The 24,804-nt window shown below is 37.1% G+C and overlaps 1 protein-coding gene across 1 annotated transcript; it reads left to right on the top strand.

Annotated features, from left to right (window-relative positions):
* The first annotated feature begins 8,358 nt into the window (after positions 1 to 8,358).
* LOC132617379 (uncharacterized) lies at positions 8,359 to 11,029 on the top strand. Its single transcript, XM_060332371.1, has 2 exons — positions 8,359 to 8,692; positions 10,451 to 11,029. Exons 1-2 carry the CDS (start codon positions 8,549 to 8,551, stop codon positions 10,961 to 10,963), a joined length of 657 nt encoding a protein of 218 aa, XP_060188354.1. The 5' UTR covers positions 8,359 to 8,548; the 3' UTR covers positions 10,964 to 11,029.
* The last annotated feature ends 13,775 nt before the right edge of the window (positions 11,030 to 24,804 follow it).

Genomic DNA, 24,804 nt, shown 5'->3' with positions numbered 1-24,804 from the left:
GCACATCCTGGCCCGGTGCATCCTGCTGAGGAACTGGGGCAGGTGCTGGAGGCGGTGTATGCGATGTCTCAGACGGCCCCTCACTCTGAATCTCATCCTGGGCTCTCATGGCTTGTCGAGTGTGGCTAGTGGCCTCACCTGTGGCTTTCTTGCCCTTCTGGGCAGTTGTAGCTTTCTTGGGAGGTATCGTTGAAATCATAACAATTTATCAGAAAGCGAACGCCTAAAAGATGGCTCTATCGCAAAATCTAGGAGAGAAAGAATGACATCACCTTAAATGTCCTGTAGCGTCCTGTTTATAAGTATGGTGCACAGCACACCCATAAAGAGGACTCTACTAGACACGGCCTGTAGACAACCCTAGGACGGAACTGCTCTTATACCACTTCTGTCACGACCCAACCCGATGAGCCGTAATGGGAGCCGGACATCTAGTGCTGAAACACCCCAAAATACTTATTTGAAACATACTGAACATCAAAGGCCCATGAATGGCACAAACTAGTCTCATAAAAAGGAAACATCAGAACTCTGTACAATCTGCATACATATATACACAACATGCGGAAGAACAGTGCAAGCCAGTTAGGCTGCTACATATACTGTCCACAAAACAATAGAAGCCGACAAGGCTACACCATCTGACTACTACATACATCTGTCTACAGACCTCTACTGGAATGAAAGCTTTAGAAAGGACGAGACAGGACCCCGTCATACTCATATGCATACACATCTCGAAAGGGGCAAACCAAAACTGACTGTAGCTCCAAATCGATGGAGCGTACCCACTACTGCTAGATCTAGAGGTCCCACTGAACTGGATCACCTGTCTGTCTCCCTGTACCTGCGGGCATGAACGCAGCCCCCCGTTGAGTCAGTACAGATAATGTACTGAGCATGTAAAGCATAAGAGCAACATTATATATACATATACACATGGGAATCATGGATAAGATCTAAACTCATAAGCTGAAATGACTGACTGCATGTACTTGTATGAACTAGTATTTGCATGTGTCTGCATAAATCTGTATATCTAACAATGCTTCTGAGGCGCATAATATGCATGCTCATGCCTATCAGTGAAGGTCATACATCTGTATATATGTACGTATATAACGCCTGACATATGCGCGTATATAACGCCTGTCTCTTTTCTCATATCATATCGACCTCTCTGCAGCCATCATCATATACATTATTGCGATACTTGTAGCCTGATTCTCATATCATCATCATATTGCACCAGCTGATCAGGTGGTAATGCATATATAACGCCTGGTCCTTTCCATACCCCATATACATATAATACCTGTGTATATAATGCTTTCTAGCCACGGGTTAACATACATACATATATATATATAACGAATGCAATGCATGAATAACTATATACATAAAACTGGACCTATGAACAAAAGGAATAATCATAACAGGGCGCATGAATGGCAAAAACTGAAACACTTCTAATGCTCCTAAGAGTAGAGTAATATGGACTCGCTTACTCACTTATTAGATCATATCATAGGATCATGCCAAAAGAAGGAAAGAATAGCCTTAACATATCTCGACTTATATCAAATCGTCCAACTCCTACTTCTCGACTTGTAAATCTACAATTAAGATAACATAGACCTCCATTAGACTAGGTACTTTACTTGCTAACCTCCTTTAGATGCATAGAGAGCTTAACGAATCATGGACAATATTTCTCTCATAAGCTTAACAACCCTTCAACTTCTCATTCACTTTAATACCAACCATAACAACAATAACAACGCTTATATCTCAAAACATATTCAAATCCATCCCCAATCATCTCTTAAAGCAACCCTAAGTCACAATTTTGTCTTTCATCAACTTACCACTTTCACAACTGCCCCCTCTTTACTTAGAATCACCAAAACTCTTGATACTCAACTTAAATACAAAGGTAGAAATCATTTACATAACTTGAGGGGTCAAGAATCCCAAGAATCACTTCAACTTTAACTCCCTAAACTCCACAACTTGAAGAAACCCTAGAAGCAACCTTTCTTCTTCACTATCTCGGGTTTACGGGGTCCAGGTCTTGTCAAATCCTCACTAATATGATGAAAAATATTGGGAGAGAATATATTAGGCTTTTCTGATTTTTAGAAGGACGAAAATATGAAATGAAGTCGTGACCCACATATTTATACTTGGATGCCAAAAAGGCTACAGCGGTCCGGTTCGACGAGCGGGTCGATGGCCCGCCGAAATGTCTACCTGAGCGTGCAAAAGCGTAGCTGCGGGATCCCATCGTCGTCGCACGTTGACGGTCCGTCGAACATGTCGACGACCCGTCGACGTTGACTGGTGTCCTGCAGATTTTTCTGGTTCAGTTCCGTTCGCGACGACTTGATTCGCTCAACTTCTAACTCGATAAATTACTCGGATCATATACTGGTACTCTTGTACACGAGGCAAAACATTTTCTACCTACAAACTCGGGCTCAGGTCTCTATTCCAAGGGCATACCCGACTAGAAAACCATAGGTTCTACTACTACGAAAACGAGGGGTGTAACAGTTGTATTAGTAAGTGTTTACTTGATTGGAAATTGGAGAAAATAATCACTATAATTGTAGATAAACTATAACTGTAGATAATGCTTCTTCTAATGATGTCATGGTGAAAGAGTTACACAAACAAATGGTTAATTGGGGATCTAACATGAAATGTGGTAACCATCTTCACGTGAGATGTATGCCTCACATTTTGAATCTTATTTGCAAGATGGCATGAAAGAAGTTGGTCCATCTATAAAATGTGTTAGGAAAATGGTGAAATATGTTAGACAATCTGCCGCAAGGATTAGAAAATTTGCGGAATGTTGTGAACTAAAAAACATAGACAGTAAGAAGTCATTATGTTTAGATGTTTCGACCTAGTGGAATTCGACCTACTTGATGTTGGATGCCCCACAAAATTTTGAGAGTGCATTTGATAGGTTTGATCTTGAAGATGGTGGATTGTCAACTTATGTTGCTACTCATGTTTGTGAAGATGGAAGTATTGCAGGTGTACTTGAAAGTGATAATTGGCAAAAGGTGAGAAACATAGTAATATATCTTAAAAGGTTTTATGATCTAACTGGGAAGATTTCAGGTTCACTTATGTCACTTCTAATGGTCACTTTGAAGATATAATTGAGCTTCACAATCATTTAAGAGAGTGTATGGAAGATGATGATCCTTCTTTGGCAAAAATGGGAGAAAAAATGATAGAAAAGTTTGTCAAGTATTGGGGTGCTCCTGAAAAAATGAATAAGATGCTTTTTATTGCCTCTATCTTAGATCCTCGTAACAAACTTGAGTATGTTGGCGCCGCACTTGAGGATACGTTTGGAGATGAAAAGGGGAGTGAAATAAAAGATGAAGTGGTGACTTACATGAAATCTATGTTTGAAGAGTATGTAGCAAAATTCTCTAATGCATCTCGACGCACATCTTCTCTCTCTGATTCATCGGGTCAGACATCGGATTCACCTAACTTTAACACTAGCACAAAATCAGCAAAAGTGAGAAATAGGATCCAAATGAAGAGGAACAAACAAGATGGTACAAGTTTGGGTGGTAAGTCGGAGTTGGGAAAGTATCTTAGTGAAGAACTAGAGCCAAATAATGATGAGGATAATTTTGATATCTTATCATGGTGGAAAGCTTATTCTCCTAGATATAAAATTCTTTCCGAGATGGCTCGTGATGTGTTGAAAATTCCTATTTCTAGTGTGGCATCGGAATGTGCATTTAGCACCGGGGGCCATATTCTTGATTCATTTAGGAGTTCTTTGACTCCGAAATTATTCCAAGCTGTTATTTGTCTTCAAGCTTGGCATCGAAATGAGCCTTATCCCGTAAATGTTGAAGAAAATTTTAATGATCTTATGAAACTTGAACTTGGTATGTTTTTCAGTTTTTGTATTTTCTTTTATATATTTTTACTTAGTGTTGAAACATCTTAAATTCTTTTTAGATATGATTGATAGCTCAAAAGATTCCATCGTTCGTGATTTGTAATCGCAAGATGCCTCAGGTAAGATTTTTGTTATGCCTAAGGTTTTGCATTATTTATTAGAGCCCTTAAATGTGATGAATCAATAACTGGGAAAACCAAAACTGTTAACTATATTGCCATGTACAATTTGTGATCATCAATTTCATTAACCAGTGATAGAGTTTTTTGATATTTCTTCTTAAACCAATGAATTTTGTGTATCCACCTGACACGGATGAATAGTTTGCAAGAAAAACATTTTTGGTGGAAATAAAATGACAAGGGCATGAGCACGCAAAAAATTCATGAGAGTTGTTATTTCTACTCATACCGTGTCTCTGGGGAGGTTAGAGGACGATGGCCCCCTGCCCTGTTCCCTTTGTGTCGGCTTTAACGAGTTAGTGGTAAAGGTCCTAATTTCTTATTTCTGTTTTTTTAGGCCTGTAGATGACTACAATGAGATTGCAAGCCACTTTGCAGAAGTCATTTATGTTCATAGCTACAACAGTAGGTTACGGGTATTTAGCAAACTGCCTCGCATATGTGAAGCTAAACAATATGTTGTACATAAGATTCTGATTGAATGAGCTTATTCTTAAAAAAATTATCTTAGAGCAGTGATTCTTTTGCAGAAGTCTTTGTTGGGCAAAAACTGAATGAGCTGATTCTTAATAACTTTATTCAGTATAAAGTGAACTCGACATAGTAGAAAGCACTATATACATTAAAATTTAGGAACCAATTTATTCTTGAAGGAAACTGAGGGACTTCCATCAGGTAGTCCATGCTAAAGAGAATAGGTTCCTTTTTGCTTGAATGATTCTCTCCACAGAATAGGTTCATTCTCTTTTTTCTTTTTCCTGCTTGAGTGGGTGTTTACCTCTGTTGCATATTCTTAAATTGGTTTCTTTCATGGTCACAGATGGTAAATCGGAGTGCACAACTAGAGCTTCCATTTCCTGGACAGTGGGCGGTAGCAGTACAACAGCTTCATAATTTCTCTATCTTTTGTTGTTAGAAGCTGGCCAGCTGCTGATAACTTCCCAGCCAAATTTCTAATTGATGATAGTGTTGTGCTTTATATATGTACACCTGTTTCAACCTTTATTTTGACTTCTGGTTGTTATTTGTCTGATGACTTCATTGACTTGTACTTTGGAGTTTATTTAATGAAACTGTTAGAGCTTTGATTTTTTTGAAAACCATGTACTATCTATTAGGCATTTAGATGTTATCATGTGGATGTCTAATGTCTTGAAGTGGTGATATTGAAGCATCCTAACTGTTTGCAGGTGGAAATATTGAAAATATCTCTTGCACATGATGAATGAATGCAACTGCTAGCAAAAAAATGGTATTACCGAATACCGTACCGAACCGAAGTTTGATTTACCGATTACCGAATTACCGAACCGAAGTTTGAAAGTTCGGTATTTGGTATATTCTTTCAATTACCGATTACCGAATTACCGAACCCGAACTTTACAAATACCGAACCGAATACTGAACGCCCAGCCCTAGAGAAGGGTTTGGAGCTCTCAAGACTTGTACAAAATGAAAATGAAATAAAAGAACCAAGGCCATCTATTTATACAAAAATATAAAAATCAGCCCGATAGACTTATACGGACCACTTATACGATTCGTATAATATTATACGGTCCGTATAAGTGGACCATATAACACCACCATGGAGAAGTCCCTTTCTGTAAAGGTCGAGTTATACGAACCCCCCTTATACGGACCGTATAAAGTTATATGGACCGTATAAGTGATCATATAACTCCCAGTTGCACAAAACTTTCTCTCGTTGATTCGTTTGACTTCCAATCCCCGTGGAACCTTCTTGGTACTTACATAATACTTCATTAACCATACAATAGGCCCTATAGTAGCCCCTCAAGATATTCTAAATAAACATTAGCTCAATTATAGCGAAAATTCTGAACACGACTTACATTTCACTTCCTTCAACAAACTACATTTCAAATATTCATAAAACTTCAAAACTCTTATAGTATGCACCTTAAGCTATCTAATATCTTCCTTAACCTCGTAAAGGTTTCATAATCACCTTAAGCTCATGTTAGCCTAGTCACAAGGCAACAAAATCAGAGATTTCCGAGGTGTAACATAATGAAGGGTATTTACGTAATTTAGAGGTGTAACATAATGAAGGGTATTTGCGTAATTTAACTTTTAAGTTAGGGAGTTATAGTATAGTATACAGTATAGATAGATATAAAAAGTATTATGAATCACAATAGTTGACAATTTATAAGGCATATGAAAAAATTGTGGACAAAAAAAAAAAACTTGTTTGGCTCTCGAAATTCGAAATGTGCCACGTAAATTGGAACGGAGAAAGTAGTGCATCAAGTATCTTCATCAAGTATCTTCAAGGGACCTGATTCTTAAGTTGTTTGTTAACCATCAAAACCAATTTTAGCTCAACTTGATATTTATTAATAATCCATAAAAGTAAGTTGTCACTACCTCCACTAGATACATTTCAAGGCTTTTATGAGGTGCCAGATTAATCAAATAATGCAATGTGATTGAATCTACGAATGAAGAATGTGTCTCTCCATCATCATCAATATAACGGTAAGTCTTTGCTAAAGTCATGACGTAATAGTCGTTCTAAATATTTTATGAAGTCATTTTTCTCATTTTTCTTTACTAATTTCATTTCCGGTTAAATGTTTATGGTAAGTCTTTGCTAAAGACATGATTTAATAGTCGTTTTAAATATTTCATGGTCTCATGTTCCTCATTTGGATTTCCTGTTGAATGGTTAGTATCGAGATCATCGCTTCTCCTCTTGATCCTGAATTTCCATTTGTGGCACGATACATGACTTTTTAATATAAAATAGGGATATTCTCCTATATAAGAAGTCACAGTGAGCAACTGAAGCAGGCAACAGCTCGTTGACATGGTAGCTTACGTGGAGGGCCATTTCGTTATTTTACGGGGTTCATTTCCTTGTTGATTCTGCTTCTGCCACGTGTAGAGTTGAACAACTGAGGGCCCGTGCTCATTACTTTCGTTGGACTCCCCAACTTGGCTGATTTCACCGGTGCATATTCTCTTTTATCTCGTTCTTACTTTTCAAATTAAACTATTTATTTCCTCTGGAAAAAAAAAAGCTATTTATTTACAAATTTTAACGAAGACATATAAAATAATAGAATAAGGAAACAAATTCTTTTAAGCTTTACTTGAATACATAATATTCAACGTAGAGAGCTGAGAAAGAGTTCACAATTTAAATCGCTCAAAAGAATCATAAAATCATAGCACCAACAATAAATTTTATGATACAAACAAGCACATCATTCAGAAGCAGCTAATACATGAATATTGTATATATGCACATCATAAGTTTGCATTGATTATAAATATTGTAGTTGTTCTTAATAATATTTTTACCAATTTAATAATATTTATCAGCTATTCATTTTACCGTTAATGAAATGATTACTTCATACAAATATATAACTTATTTTAGATCATAAGTTTAAAAATCATTTAATCAACACCTCTTTAAAAAGGAAGAAATGGTTATTTGACCCTTTATAAACTCTTTTTAGTTTTATGATACTTTTACAAGAGATCTTCATTTTCTATACATAAGAAATCTGGAAAAAAAAAAAAACACATAAGAGATCTGAAAAAGTCATTTTCTTCTTTTCAAATTGTAAGAGGCCAAGAGATCTTATTTTCTTCTTTAAAAAGTTAAATTTATGAATACATATTGGGACCGTCCACAACACGGGTTTCTTCTCACTAGTATAAATAGAAGAAATTGCACTTTTGCCCTTTAAATGGGCTGGTCTTTAATTTTTGCCTTTCATATGGGCTGGTCTTTATTCTTTGCTATTAGTAAAAAATTGTTTTGGTATAATACCTTCATAAGAGGTGCTAGCTAAGTAAGATGGTCAATTAGGTAATCTAACCCTAAGCTCTAATACAGTCTATATAAACACCATTATGGATGTCGGAAGATAAATCTAAATCGTCTAGAGAACGCCTAGAGTTACTAGAATTCTATGCATATTAATTCGATTTGTGATTGTTGCAGACGATCCGCTTCCGTAAGAAGAAAACGCGTAAGTCTCCAAACTAACTTCATTTGCCTTAGCAACCGAACTTATGCCTAGTAGAACATAGATTTTTTAATAGCGCGAGGCATAAATAAACTTACACCCCCGCAAAATAGGGGCATAAGTGCCAATGACCCATATAATAAAATGAAAACTAAAAACAAGCTAAGGAAGATCAGAAAAGAAAAATAAAGGCTGAGAGAGCTTTGCTCAGCGCCATAGAACAACAGACTGCATTGCCTATAAAACCCCGGTATTCCTAAACTTTTCGTTCTCACCTTTTCTCTGATTTATCTTTTTTGTTTGATCATCCTTTCCTCTGCCTCTCCTCTTTTCTCTCTCATCTGGGGGTTCAGTTCTCTCTCAGAGTAAAGAAAAAAAAAAAGCATCTTAAGAGAGAGAGAGAGAGAGAGAGAATGGGAGCGTGTGCAAGCAAGCCTAATGTGTTGAATGGTGAAGTTCCTGAAGTGGCACAAGAAAAGGATGTCGTCCAAGAAGAGGTGAAGAAGGATGAGGCTGTCATTGCCAATGATGATGCCGACAAAAGCCCATCTCTCAATGTATGTATTCATATTTCAATGCCCAGTTTATATACTCTCTCATTATTTCTCTTCGTTTATAGTTTGTACCTTGTTTTTTTTATTGGTAACAAGTTTTGTGCCAATGTTCCTGCTTTCTTACCACAAAGTACTTCACACTATTTCATTTTATTGGAGAAATTTGATTCAACACGAGTTTAAGAAAGATAAAAAAAAAATTAACACATAAGAGGAATATATACATATTATAGTGTGTATATCTATATAGTACATTTAGGACTCGTTTGGTACGAGGGATAAGGGATAATATATTCCGGAAATAAATTTGAGATGAGTTTATTCCACGTTTAGTTAGGATAAAATCGTGGTATGACAAATTATTCCGTAATTGTAGTGTTATTTTTATCCTTGTGGAAGCTGGATGAGATAACTAATCCTGGGATTATTAATCCTGAGATAACTTGTTCCCCAATCAAACAACCTCTTAGAATTTGTAATTTTAAATATTGCGTGATGTATAAAAGTAGAAGTTTAAAGTATACAAAAATTAGCCATTTTTCGGACAAATTAAAAAGGAAAAGTGTCATATAATATGAAATAAAATGTACTTCTTCTGTTTTTGTTTGTTTGTCTTATTTTTCTTCTTAGTCCGTTTAAAAAAGAATGCCTTTTATTTTTTGTCAACTCTTTAATTCCAACTTTCCGCATGACATGTTTAAGACAACAAGATTAAAAAATATTTTGGTGCATTCAGCATATCTTTAGTTTAACACCATAAGATTCAAAAGTCTTATTTATTTTCTTAAATTTAATGCGAAGTTCCAGGCAAACAAATTGAAATGGAGGGAGTAGTAAGTTTCTATCTCCCCATTTTTTAGTCATTTTTTACGTCTTGTTGTCTACTAACTGCTGTCTTACCCTGCAATTCTTTTCACCTTTATTGGTTATAGATTTTCACCTTTTCACATAGTATTTTGTTAGGAAAGTTCTTGTGAATTGAATCACGTAATTTTTCTAATTTAACACTTCACATTTTTCTGAATTATTCTTAGACTAAACACCACTTGAAATGTAAAGTTGGTAATTGAGTTGACTAAGCAACATTTGACCGTGGCATTGCCAATGTTTAGAGACAGTGAAATATGACCAAACATGAAATGTTGGAAAGGTTACATAAATAGATTCTGACGGGTCTGGTTTATAGAAATTGCGTTAGTAGAGTACCTCTTAAGCATAAGATTATGCGACCTATAAGACGTGAAATATTCATCCCAAAGTAAACTTTTTTGCTTCGATCTAGCTATATATAGATCTGATCACAAAAGGTGTTGTTACGTTTGTGCATTGACCATCCTAATTCCACCTTGTTTTGACTAGGACTAGCCTTAACCATTGAGAAGGAAGGTTTTGTTAGTTCTATTACTGGAACGAAATTTAAGAAAAAAAAATATATCCCTTCGTTTCAAAATGTTTGTCTGATTTTGATTTGGTATGAAGTTCAAGAAAGTAAAGAAGACTTTTGAATTTTGTGGTATTAAATTAAAGATATGTAGAATGTACCAAAATTTCTTTAATGTTGTGGTCTTAACATGCCATATGAAAAATTGAAATTAAAGAATTGCCAAAACAGAGTTATCCTTTTCTAAATGGACTAATTGCAAAGTAAATTTTTGAAATAGACTAATTACATCAGTCCATTTTGAAATAGACTATAGAAGAAAAGGCATCAGTCTTTTTTTGAAATAGAGTAATTACTAAGTAACTTTTTGAATGTGGCAGAATGAAGAGGGGAAGGGTGCGGCAGAAGAGAAAGAGGAGACATCAGTAAAAGCTTCTAAAGTAGAATCCGAGGCCAAGACGACAGAGCTAGAAGTTGAGAAGGTTGTTGATGATGGTCCGAAAAATGATGCTGATGAGAAGCAAATAAACAACAACAACAACAGCAGCAACAGCAGCATATCCAATATAATCCCACAAGTGGAGTCTGGAGAAGAAGTAAAATCAGAAACTCCTGCCGAGAAGAATGTGGAGGAAGTAGTAAAACCATCAGTGGAGAGTGAGAATAAAACAGATGATGAAGAGAAGCCAACAGCCACAGAAGAAGAAGCTACTGCCGAGAAGACAGTAGAGGAAGTAAAACCGGAAGAGAAACCAGCTGCCACTGAGGATAAAAAAATTGAAGAGAAGCCAGCAGCCGCAGAGGATCCTAAATCTGAAGCTTCGTCTGTGGAGAAGAAAAAAGAAGATAAACCAGCTGTTACGAAGAAAGGAAAGTTTTGGTGGGATAAGTGAACCAAAATGCATAACCATTTAAATTGAACAAGGCATATATACAACTGATTTTATCTTCTTCAACAAGTTATTATGACCAAGTTTAGTTTCATTTTTACTGTTGAATATCATTCTCATTCTCGTTTGATTACATTTATAACGCTATATTTTCACCTTGTTCATTGGCACCATCACATTCTAATATTGTCTGTCTTGTCATTCTAGACAAGAAAAAAAAAATCACCATTTTTCTAGTTCAATATTCTTTACTGATATCCATTTATGTTGATTAAACCAAATTCTAGACCTCCATTCATTTGAGTTCTAACGAAATCAGGAAATAATGAAACACCGTGGTTATGTGATACTTGAAGTTACATTAATTATTAGTTACTCCAAACTCTACTTGCTTCCGGTTATGATTTACTACCAGCACATTTTGGATGAGTACTGCACTAACGACATAGCAACAACTGACAATAATCCGATTAGGCTGTATTAATATAAGAACGAATGAAGATACTTTATTATGTTAAACGAAAGGTGTAGCCTATGCTTTGCATGAACATTTCATTAATGGCCGAGATAGAATGAATGAAGAGAACAGTGAGGAGAGTGTTCTCAGAGAGAAAATTATGATGGAAAAAGCGTAAAAAATTCTAAACACTAAATGTTAGAAGGTGCAGATCCAACGGATTTGCAGCTCCTCGTGACCAGATTACTAATCCTACAAATGAATATATATATGAGTCCCAAGGGTAGATGAAGAGACGTGTAAAATTCTATATAGCAAAGGTGATTGCTACCTTTTATTATGTTAAGGTTTGTATGGTTTGTGTTACGCCTTGGAAATTCCATTCCATGTCGTCGTGCAGTGAATGAACCAATGCGAGCTTAAGGGTAACAGGAAGTTTTTAAGACTATAAGACGGATATTTAGTGGTTTTAGAATGCATACGTTAAGACTTTGAAGCCCTATGAATTGACGAAATAAGGAATGATGATGATGAGTGGAGCATAAGTGGGGTTTAGGAAAGGTTTCGTAGACTATTGCGTTAAGGATTGTTTGGTAAGGCCTTGAGGACGAGCTATAGGGATGTTTAGATCATTAAGGAAGTATTAAACAAGTGTTAAGAAGGTTGTATAAGGATTGGAGATCTAACGAAATGACGAGGACAACTTCGGAAAAACTGTGAGTTACACGACCACATTATACGGCCCGTGGAACTTTATACGGACCGTATAATATCCCGTATAACCCAACAACAACAATGTTTTCCAAGGTGGTGAACCACGAACACTTATACGAACCGTATAATGTTATACGGACCATATAAGTCCCGGCGGACTGATTAAGTTGCAACTATAAATACATGTTCCCACTTTATTTTCTCATTCTTTTCCACTTCTCCACTTCTCTCCAAGCTTCTAGAATATTCCATACACATCTTCAACATAAAAATCAAGGGAAACCAAAGATCAAACACCAATATTCAAGGGAAATCAAGCATATGGAAGCTTGGTAGGGTTATGGAAGTTAGAAATCCCTTGGAAGTTGAAGCTAGGGTTTTCTTCAAGTGAAGTATTGCCAACCAAAACCCGTTCCTATGCATTCAAAGGTGAGTTTTATGATTATTCCATGTTGTTTAAGGTATTGAAAAGTTGAAACACTTTGATTATGGAAGAAGATGGAAAAAGGGGTTACAAAATATGGAATTTGTGGTAATTGTGAATAGTAGATTGATATGAATCATGAATATTGATATGATTGTGATTGTAATTACGTTATGAATGATGTTAAGAGTATGAGTGAAACATTAGATGAGAATGAATGTAATGTTGTATTATGATCATGATTATGGATGACCTTGAGAGGAAATTGTAGGAATTGGATAATGATGAATTTGACTAAAGTCATTAATGATGATATTATGTATGTTATTATTGACGTTTGGGAGTTGAAATATGATATGGGGAAAGTAGTAGAAACAAAGGAGATGCTGCTCAATTTTCTATAGCTTTAGTTCGAACACGCTTATATTGTTGATTATCTAATACGGGTATGAACTCTCTTGAAGGTAGAAACGTGAATATTGAAGAGGAGCGTTCAAGCGATAGAGTAGCTAAACGAAAAGGTATGTGAGGCTAATCCTTTCTTTCTATGGCATGAATCCTATGGCATGATTTTTCCTTCTTCTCCATGAATCGTGTACATTCCGGAAAAACTAAGAGTCTATGTTCATGAATAGCCATATGAGATAAGAGATACGTTATGAGCACAATAATGATGATGATGAGCTTAAGTCTAAAGATTCTAGAGTTCATGATATGATGTTCCTACAAAGTTAATGATGTTGTTTGTTGTATACACTCACCTTATATACTATGTCCTTCAAGGTGAGGCAGAATATTTATAAATGCTCCATAATGGAATCGGGGGTTCACGACCTTATGTCACCCCGATGAAGTATAGCTGTCTTTTGAGTTTCTATGCATGCATTATGATGAGCACATGTTGATGATATTACACCGTGCCTTTATGGTCGGGCAGAAACCGCTAAGGCGGGCAACATATACACCATGTCTATATGGCACGGGCAGACACCACTAGTGGGCGGCATGAGATGGTACCCCGGACGCGAGAGGCCTGGACGCAGGCTAATGATTATCACACCGTACCTATATGGTCGGGCAGCTTGTACATTTATGCATACATGATATGATGATGATTATGAAGTAAGCCAGCATGCATTATTTCTTTTATAATTGATAGTCAGATACAGTTGCTCCTTATTTGATGCTTCCTTCATCTCATTGACGCATTATTATTACGTATGCCTCTCATACTCAGTACAATGTTCGTACTGACGTCCGTTTTCTTTGGACGTTGTGTTCATGCCCACAGGTAAACAGGGAGGTGATCTTGATCCAGACTCATAGGAGCTATTAGCTGACTTGAGAGCACTCCATTGTTCCGGAGGTGCCTTTGATTATTCTTTTGTGTATATACGTATATTTTGGATACGGCGGGGTCCTGTCCCGTCCTTATGTCTAGCACTCCAGTAGAGGCTCGTAGATACGCAGGTGTGGGTGATATGGTCTCACGATGTTACAAATGTATATGCATTATTATTTTGATAGCCGAAGAGCTTATGTATATAAAAGTAATTATGTTTCCAAGCGAAAAATGATTTTTCTATGATTTGAGTATGAACTTGATAAAAGAGCGCTTAATGAGCATGATGAGTAAGAGAATGAGTGGTGCTCAGTGGTTAACCCCGGGAACCCGTCACGGCCCCTAGTCGGGTCGTGACAGTTTGCAAATATAAGTTATATCCAGATTACAATATGAAAATGATAATAGGGGATTAAGTGATAACGAAACTATTTATGGTGGATATATTTCTTTGTAGTAGATGTCTAGTTCATTAGACTAAAATTGGAATATATGAGGTATTAAAATACAAAATAACTGTTTAATTTTACAATAGATAAACTGATAATTTTTTTTTTCAATTTTAACCTTGATTTTTCTAAAGAACTTTGGGAGATGAGTGATCACACCCAACTCGAGTCTTAAAAAAGATTAGTGGCCCTTGCAAATAGAAATCTGAAGTTTGATTCTATCACGACCCAACTAGTGGATAGAGTGGGCACCCACACTAAACCTCCGGGTAGGTTAACCCTTCCCTTTACTTTAACCATTTGTAGTTATCATATGCGGAAACGAAATAATAAAAGCAGCCTCAATATCATAGACAAATACTAAGTGCGGAAATACGAACGACACCCTAAAGATCTGGTCAAGGCATAGTACAAGAGCCACTAACAAAATTACATAAGTCAGAAATGATAAAATATGTAAGTGTCTGAAATATTATCTCGAAACAGAAAGACAGATATCATACGAGAAGCGTTTTCAGGCCATGGATCTGGAACATGGCTTACCCTGGAAACTCAATAAGAAACCAGGGGAATCACCCATGAGGTGGTGACGTGGATCCTGTGACAAACTCTGCACTCACAAAGGTGTACAACAAGGTAGTATCAGTACAAACACTATGTACTGGTTGGTATCATAGGCCGACAACAATTAGTACACATATATGAAAAAAAATCAACAAGTAGAAATGTAAGGAGTAAAATACAGTCACTATCACGCAAAACGCACAGTATTAGGAACCACAATAGATCTCAGTAATATCAAGTCATGATAGCCTAGGTGGAAGTCTCTAATCCTCGAGTCCATCAAGATTCTAAGAAAACACTTAACAAGCACAACTAAAATGAATCATCACCTAGGAAATCAATGCGGAAATGTAGCATGAAATGAAATGAATGCAATAAACAGAATCAATGATATAAGTGAATATAATATGAATGCATGTGCAATGCAATGCAATGCACTGGCCAACTATCTCATACCATACACACATGCTACGGACAGAAATCCTCCACGTTTCGATAGTCATGACCCGTGAAGCCTATGTACCAGTCACTCCGCACATAGCCCAGAGATGACTTCCACAATATTAGCCATTCCGCACACAGCCCAGAGGTAACTTTCATCTTCGACTTTCTTATCATACGTTTCCATAATATTTTTTCATCACTTTTTTCCTTTGGAACCGCATTACATGACCATGAGAAATGCAGGATGAAATGCATGCATGAATGTCGAAGTCAACAATAATCATGGGGTGAATAACCATAACAACATCCGTAAATCAACTACTAATACAAGCCTATCCCCAAATCTGTACAATGGCACGTTCGGAACAATTTCCCTTCGGACCACATAAGTAACATCAAATAATGTATGGATGAGATTCCATCTGAAATATGCATGTAGCAAACACCACAATAAGAAGCCTTGAATGTTTCACTTTCTCACTTATCATCATTCGCATCAAGACACAATTCAAACCAATGTATCACATGAAATGAGAATGTATGTCGTGCATGATAGCCTCATTGACAGTAAATCATTATCAAGATCTCATTCGTGTTCTTTCATAAGCACACATCACAATTCTAACCTAAATCATTATCCTTTCCTTTTCAGATGATAGTGTCATAATAAGAGAGAGATGAATGCATCACAAAACACAGCATAGTAGATAGTGCGACAAGCCCAACATATCATATATGGTGACAAGCCCACATAGTCAACAACAATTCCAACCTAAGTATCCATCCCAACTTCATACCCGAAGGCCTAACATGCTTTTCCCTTCAATATCTAACTCCTACATATGCTTCACTAACTGGAGTCCAACCGAAAGGTAAGCTGTAACCTACCTCGATGCCGAGCTAGTGCCACGAACAGTCAAACCTGAGCCTTGCTGTCACACCCCAAATCTGAAGCGGCATGACTGGCACTCAATGCCAAACTAAGCCCGAGCGAACCACTCTAAATCCTAAACTCTGGGGAGTAACTCCCAACTTAAGACGATAAGGCCTACCTGCACACAGATAATACCAACAAGCCGGCGAGGCCGAAATCTGGATATATATAAATACTGACTATATTGTCTGAACTGGGTACTCACTGTCACGACCCAACTAGTAGGCCATGACTGGTACCCGGAGCTGGCTACCGACCACCGCTCATTATACTATCTATCGTACTCAACCGGGATATATATATAATGTCTTCAATATCAAACTTGTCATAACAAATTTCCGAATCTCCCAAAATATGTATATAAGCATAAGCCCACGAGGCTACCAAGATGATGTACAACATATACAATGAAAAGGTCTCATAACATCCACAACCTACATATAAGTATCTACGAGCCTCTAACTGAAGTACTGAAATCATAAGGGCGGACAGGACCCCGCCATGCCCCAATATACACACAAAAGAATATACCAAGAGATGGCAACTCCGAAGTAGTGGAGTGCTCCTGCAAATCCGCTGAGTAAGCTCCTAAGCGTCTGCGCCGTCTCCCTGTGGGCATGAACACAGCGTCCAAAAAGAAAAGGACGTCAATACGATCAATGTACTGAGTGTGTAAGACATACATGGTAACATAATAAGGGAATATAGAAAGCATAAGAAGAAAAGCTAACTATAACTGCTTGCCTCATGAGGCAGAATCATGCATGGTCACTTTTTACCTTTATAACATATCGCACATACATACATAAGCTGTCTGAATCAATAACATCATTAGCCCGCGTCCGGGGTAATCATCTCACGCCGCCTACTAGTGGTGTCATGTCCGGCCAAATAGGCACGGTGTTATCATTATCCATAAGCCGCTCACCGAAGTGGTGTCATGCTCGGCCAACTAGGCACGGTGTTATTATCCATATATACTTATCATGAAGCATGCATAAGAGCTCAAGTAAACGCTGTAACTCTATCAGAGTGACGTAAGGTCGGTAACCTCCGATTATATTATGGAACAGCATGATTGTCATGTCTCACCTTGAAGGAACTAGCATTATAAGGTGTGGCTATCAACAATGAATAGCATCAAAGAATCATGTAAAGATCATTAACATCATAATAGCATCATATCATTATCATGGAACATATCTCATCTCTTTCTCGTAGGAAACTTTTAATACTATTTAGCTTTCATCTTTTGGAATGTAAGAAGGTCATGGGAATTACCGGAAAGAAATCACAATATATAAGAATCATGCCTTTGAAGGAAGGGCTAGCCTTACATACCTTTATATCTTTTTAACTCTATTGCCTACTTACTTGCCTTTTGAGCTCGAGATTCTACCTTCAAGAGAATTTGTACTAAGATTAGATAACCGGAAACATACTTAAGCTTAAGCTAAAGCGACTAAGAGTTAATGAAAATTTGGCGACATTTCCTTTGTTTCGACAACTTCTTCCATAAAATAAGACAACCCTCAAGCATCAATAAGAACACCCATCATAACATAATCAATAAATTCTTCAAGTTAAACATTGTTTACTTCTTAAATCCACCTTCAAAATCATCCATCACCATACCTATAATACCACATCATATTCATTCTCATGTAATAATCCATTAACATCATTTGTATTACTCACCACAAGATGGTACTCATAACATGTCAAGAACTATTACTCAAGTCAAGTCATCATTCAAGAATATCACTATTTCCATATTTGCAATCCATATTCTTCTTCCTTCCATAATCCAAGTCTTTCAACCACTCAATATTCTTAATAACACGAATTGAACATAACACTTACCTTTGATGATGTAGGAATGGACTTTGGATAAAAGTACTTCACTTGGAGAAAACCCCACTTCAATACAAAAGGACTTCTTGATTTCTACAAACCCTAGTGAGCATCCATACACTTGATTTTTACTAATTCTTGGTGTTTACTCCTTGATTTCTCTTAGATATATAATAATATGGTGTGAGTAATATTCTAGAGCTTTCAAGACTTGTGAGAAGGTGAAATCTAAAAATTAGGAGCATGAATCATCTATTTATAGCTGAAACTGGAAAGTTCCAGAGAAGCAGGTCGACGAGCGGGTCGAAGACCCGTCGACTTACGCCTGAAAATCCCTGATTGCAGAATCATGTTGATGGTTGGTCAATAGTCTCGTTGACATGTCAACGGTCTGTCAACTTGGTTCGTCGACTTGCACCTACAGGTCTCAGTCTGCAGAAACATGTTGATGGTGCACAGTGACGGTCCGTCGACATGTCGATGGCCCGTTGGCACTGACTGGTGTCTGCAAAATTTCCTGAATCCATTTAGATTGCGTCGATTCGATTTGTTCAACTTCTAACCCCGTAAATCACCAGGAATACCTGCTGGTACGTTTTATTCGGGGTAAGATATTCTCTACCTTAACTTTCTCCAACAAGCTTTCTTCTCCCTCCTCAATGTCTTTGGAATCTTAAATAGAATCATTAAGTATCCCTTCTCACTTGTAGGGACATCATATACACCTTAACTTACGTTAGTCTATTAACCACCCAGCAGCTCAAAATTCTGAGGTGTAATACATAGACATAAATGAGCAAGCCGACGAGGCTGCTATGATCGTACAAAGCCAATAGTATCCAAGCGGACATATAAAAGCCGACATATACAAGCCGACAAGGCTATCACACAGACACATTATTTACAGGAGCCGTGTATAATCCTCTAAGGAATGTGTGACTGTACCATCCAATCTGTAATTAAAAAAAAAGACTCCAAGGACCTGGCAACTCCGAACAAAAAGGGAGCTCACCAATCACCTGATATCAGATTCTACCTACTGGGGAGGTCTATCAATCTGTCGATCTGTACCTGCAGGCATGAATGTAGCGCCCCAACAAAAGGGATATCAGTACGAAACAATGTACCGAGTATGTAAGGGATACGATAACTGAAACTGAACTGAAGGCAATACAATCTGGAGGCCAAAGGATGCCCTGAATATCTCACCTGACCTGTCTCATATGAAATGCAGTATCTATTATATATCTCACTGACCAAGTGGCTAAGGAACTATAAAATCTCACTGACCCGTTGGCCAGGCATTCTGTCTCACTAACCCATCGGCCAGGCAATCTGTCTCACTGACCCGTAGGCCAGGCAATCCGTCTTACTGACCCGTAGGCCTGGCATATCTGTCTCACTGACCAAGTCGCCATGCAAAAGAAAATGTCTCACTGACCAAGTGGCCAGGCTAAAGGAAATATGTCACGACCCAACCAGAGGTCCATGACGGGCACTCGGAGCTAACACACCGAGCACCTCTAAACATACATCTCATAAACATTTCTGGGTGGACTGCAAAGATAGCTCCTGGATGTCATAATCTGTAAGGACATATATCACAATATAACGACACATCTCTATATAATCTTCAACAGTTATGTCCACCATCACCAGCCGACAAGGCTACTAAAATGCTATACCATGGTATGGACTGGTAGGGTTATGAAATGTCTAACTATACACACATGTCTATGAGCCACTACATAGAATACGAGTGACCATAAGGACCAATACCAATAGACTGCAGCTCCAAAGGAAGTGGGGTGCTCCTGAGAATCCATTGATAAATCACCTCCGGTAAAATCTGTGTACCATTCTACCTGCGGGCATGAACACAACGTCCATAAGAAAGAACGTCAGTACAAACAATGTACTGAGTATTTAAGGCATGAATAACAACATAAAAATAAATATAGAACATAACATGAGATAAAGATAACATGTACATCTGATTGCCTCATAAGGCGGATACCATGCATGGTTAGCTTTCTTTTAAAAAAAACATTCCTCATATATATATAAATAATAGTGCTGCGAAACGTGCAGCCCGATCCATAAATATTTTATATTGTTGCGGAACGTGCAGCCCGATCCATATATCATATCATCATTATATATATATATATTGCCACGGAACGAACGGCCCGATCCATTTATCCATATATCTCGCGTCCGGGACGATATCATAATATACCAACTGATCAGGGGGTTATGTGTATATAACGCCTCACCTTTCCCTATATCCCCTATATACATATATATAGCATATACATATATAATATAAGTAGTATGCATGAGAGCCGAAATAAAGGCTACGACTCTATCGGAGTGACGTAAGGTTGGTAACTTCCGATTTATATTATGGAACAATCATCATCACTATATCTCACCCCGAAGGAACAATTATCATGAGGTGAGATCAATAACAATGAGTAAAATCAAGGAAATCATGAAATAAGCTCAATAATCTCATCTAAACATTAAAATCATAAATTTTGAAACTTCTAGAAACAAAGTTATCATCATTATCATTATCATCATGAAAACATAATCATCTTTAACGTCATAAGAAACTTTAAGAATCATGAATCTCTAGCTTGTGGAAATAGGGACATCATGGAAAACATGTATGAATTCACAAGAAAGGAGTCACTATTGTCATCATGGTCATCGTAGAAAACATCTTGTCTTTAACATCATAAAAAAACCTTGAGAACCAGGAACTTCTTGTTGTTCGGGAACAAGAATGTTATGGAAGACATGTATGGAATCATAACATAGGAATCATGCCTTTAGAAAGAAAGGGACTAGCCTTACATACCTGATTGATTTCCTACCACTTAGCGCTTTATCTTCCGAGCTAGTAATTCTACATTCAAGAGAAGTCATACTACGGTTAGACTTATAGTTATGTGCTTATCTCAAGTCTTTAAATTAAAATCCTTTAGAATTCTACCAAAATTCGGGCAGCATCTCCCCTGTTTATATGCCTAGCCCGAAATCACGATTTAGCAACCAGCAACAACAACAACCACACCAACATCAACAACAACATTATCAATACCAAAGTATTCCATAAAACATCCCACACGATGTTTATCCAATATTTCCACCAACAAAATTATTATACGACCATTTAATAGTTCTCTCTCTGTAATTAAACTTAAATCAATACCAATAAGGAAGAATTCATACCTTACTCCCGCTAGAACCACGATATCTTTAATATCCACCTTGGATTCAAGCCAAAATCCCTCGCAATATGATATTATGATTGCAACTATACGCTATCCGGATCGGAATCCGGGGATTATACTTGATTTGGGCTTAAAATTTGGTGTTGGAAGTTGGGGAGAATTTTCCAGAAATTTGGGAGGCCTTGGGGTGTTTAGATGAGGAAATGAGGGGGTAATCCCTCTTTTATAAGGTTCCAGGGTCTGCCTGGACAGACTTAAAATTTGCTCAGCGCGGTTGCGCTTCCTTGTGGCGCGTTCGCGCGAGAACGTTAATTCCCTGCTTTGACAGCCCATCTTAAAATGCTCATAACGTTTGATTCCGATGTTCGATCGATGCACGATTTGTTAGGCTTTTACTTTGCCTCAAAACTTCTCATATACTAAAAGATATTCTTCCTCCAAATCAGACCAAAATTGCCCTTCATATTTTCTCCAAAGTTCCTACGAACTTAGTTTCCTTAATTCACTTGCTCTCCAATCTTCCGATAGCTCATTATGTGAGTTAAAACCTTCACAACCACATGATAAACACATATAATCATATATATCCTTGAAGGCAACTCCAGACTCCCTACTTATAGCAACCGACACTTATAAATCTCAAAGCACAGAACTACGGGGTGTAACATTCCCCCCCTCCCCCTCAAAAACATTTATCCTCGAATGTTAAGCCCTTAGGAGTTTCTATGAAAATTTTGCCAGAGTTTCTCCTGTAATTGTACCACTACCATCTTGTCGCAGCAACCCAAAATATACAATTGCCTCACAGGACTACAACATCAGGATCCATACTGGCCATGTACGACCAAAAAATACCTCAAGGAAGCATTATGTACCTGAGGGTTCTGGTGTCTCTGTCTGGAGTTCTTCAGGGGAAATGTTACATCATTTCTTGCCTGCATACCATTTGGTTGTACTGGCACTGACCGAGTTGTCCAACTAGCTGGTATTTTCCTTACCCCTTTCGGGCTTTCTCACACTGAATCTCTGACATTCCTAGTTTTACTACAATAGTATTCGATGATCCTTTACGCTAGGGAGCGCCTCAATTTCTGATGACTAATCTTTATTGGATTCCTTGGTTTCTTTATATAAGCAATAACATGGTTTCTTCTTAATACATATGCAGTTCTTCCTCGTACAACTACTAGCTCATAATCTTTACGTACCTATGGACTCGTGTTTGTTGAATTTTTTGCTCGATCGATTCTTGGATATTATTCTTCTTCTTCCTGTGGCTAGAAGTCATATTCGCACTGACTGTCATCCCTTTTCCTTATCACCTATTTGTCTACTAGTCCTTCATACTTTATCATCCTCACTGTCTCTTCAACCTTTGTTGGTTATACTTTTATATGTTCGTGTACCCAGTACTTACCACATGTTTTTATCCCTTTTCGTATTGTTGAAACTCTTATTCCTTTGACATTTATGTGTCCTTCTTACGCTTTACAGATTTTCCATGCCTTAATCCTCTTAGAGTTTAACTTATCCTTCTTCTCTTAAGGACAACCTAATATTGTATCCCTTGTTTTTCTATAGCGACTGAATCGATCTTTATGGTATTTTATTTTCCAGTTAATATAACACCAAAATTTCCTTTCACCATACGCTTTACTTGGCTTCTCATTTTGCTTTTTCCTTTTAATAAAGCTCTTTATACTCGATTTGAGCTATCGGTCCTTCTTATACTTACATCCAGAATATCTCGAATCCCCTCTTCAATGATATCTTTCTTTTAATACTATCGTAATTGATGTACTATCGCATCTATTTTCCACGACCCGCTCTTTCATTTGCCCAGCTCACACTGTTTTGTGATCTCCCTTTATTAGGTAGTTGTACCATAGTCAGGCGTCAGAAAGATAACTTCCTGAATTTCAATTTTCATAGGTTAAGCATTCCATAACTCCTCATATTCTAGGAGATATACATCCCTCAAGTTGGACCAAAACTCCTGTCCAGCATTCTACCTGTTTTTTCCGAAGTTTCGACAAACTTAATTAATTTATTCGATTCGCTTGATCTCAGAACCTTTAAATACTTGTTTAACACTTGTTAAAAGTCTTCCTTAACCTTATAGGGGTATGATAGCCTCTCTGGACCTACGTTAGTTTACTCATGACACAAATGGCACAAAAATTTACGAGGTGTAACATGACATCCTAGGATTAATACCAACATTCTAGAATAGATGCATATAGCAAGATCATTTAGCATTTTAAAATGTTCATCATGCATCAGATAACAAAACAGGTTAACATTTGAACAGAGTATGCACATTTGACATGCCATTTTCGTCAAGTAAGACACATAAACATATTGCTAATGATGTCAGTTCCTCGGTATCAGTTTCAAGTTATGCATAACCCTCACAAGATCATGTTAGGCTATAAATGGATACACTAATGATGTAGACATAGATATGCACTTTAACACTGATGAAAATGAGACAAAAATCTTATGCAATGATAGGTTCAAATCCTTGGAAATAATATAAGCAAGTAATGCAAACAAGCATGCAGTACAACCAAACCTATTATGAACCTTAAAGAGATATCAACTAGTCATTATAGGCATGTCAATCTCATTCAAACAACTACAAGCACCTATTTAGATCATACAGAATCTCCATCAATTGGTTTAAACTTCATTAACCACACACAATACTAGAGTCTGTAAACAGATTACTTGAAAAAACATGTGATTGATCATTTGCAACATGATTTTAATTCAAAGACCTAGTCAACGTGATTCAAACTTTATTTTTTAAACCAACACCATTAAGAATACATAATCACATACATCCTAAGATACTACACCATTACTAGTTTAACAAAGTCACGCTTTAAGTTCAAATTCAGACATGAAGCAAGTTAGACCAACTCATTTGCCACACAGACCTTATACTAGCCACAAGATGACTCAGAGCACTTTAAACTACCATTAAGTCCAACCACATGAGTTATCAACAGATGCATACTAATTTAATTATAGTCCTGGAAACACAGTTGTACTAGGCAGTTTGATAACCACAGAGGGAGTTTAATAGGCAAGACAATAGCTGAACATGGTTTAAGAACTCTTGCTACTATATTTTAACATGATAGGAATTGACTCATAAGAAAATAACAAAGAGAACTACACAGGATCTGAGCCAATAAATATACTAGCAAGGGCTACAGTAGGCATAATATCCATCAAATTAACTAGTCAACATGCGGAATCTTAACAAATAGAGCTTTAGGCCAACTAGCAACACATAAATAGTGATTGAATGTTTTTGAACATGATTAAGTCTATCAAATAAGAACACATAACCCATAACATGGCCAGTACTTAAACATATATAAACTTAATCTAAGCTAACAGTACCATTAG

The sequence above is a fragment of the Lycium barbarum genome, chromosome 11 (assembly GCF_019175385.1).
Source record: "Lycium barbarum isolate Lr01 chromosome 11, ASM1917538v2, whole genome shotgun sequence".
Lineage (NCBI taxonomy): Eukaryota > Viridiplantae > Streptophyta > Magnoliopsida > Solanales > Solanaceae > Lycium > Lycium barbarum.
This window is presented reverse-complemented; position numbering and strand designations above follow the sequence as displayed.

What these genes read in the sequence shown, in the direction of transcription:
- LOC132617379 (XM_060332371.1), top strand. Translation starts at nt 8,549, where the DNA reads ATGGGAGCGTGTGCAAGCAAGCCTAATGTGTTGAATGGTGAAGTTCCT. An exon ending in ACAAAAGCCCATCTCTCAAT is followed by an intron (nt 8,693 to 10,450) that starts GTATGTATTCAT and finishes TGAATGTGGCAG; the next exon opens with AATGAAGAGGGGAAGGGTGC.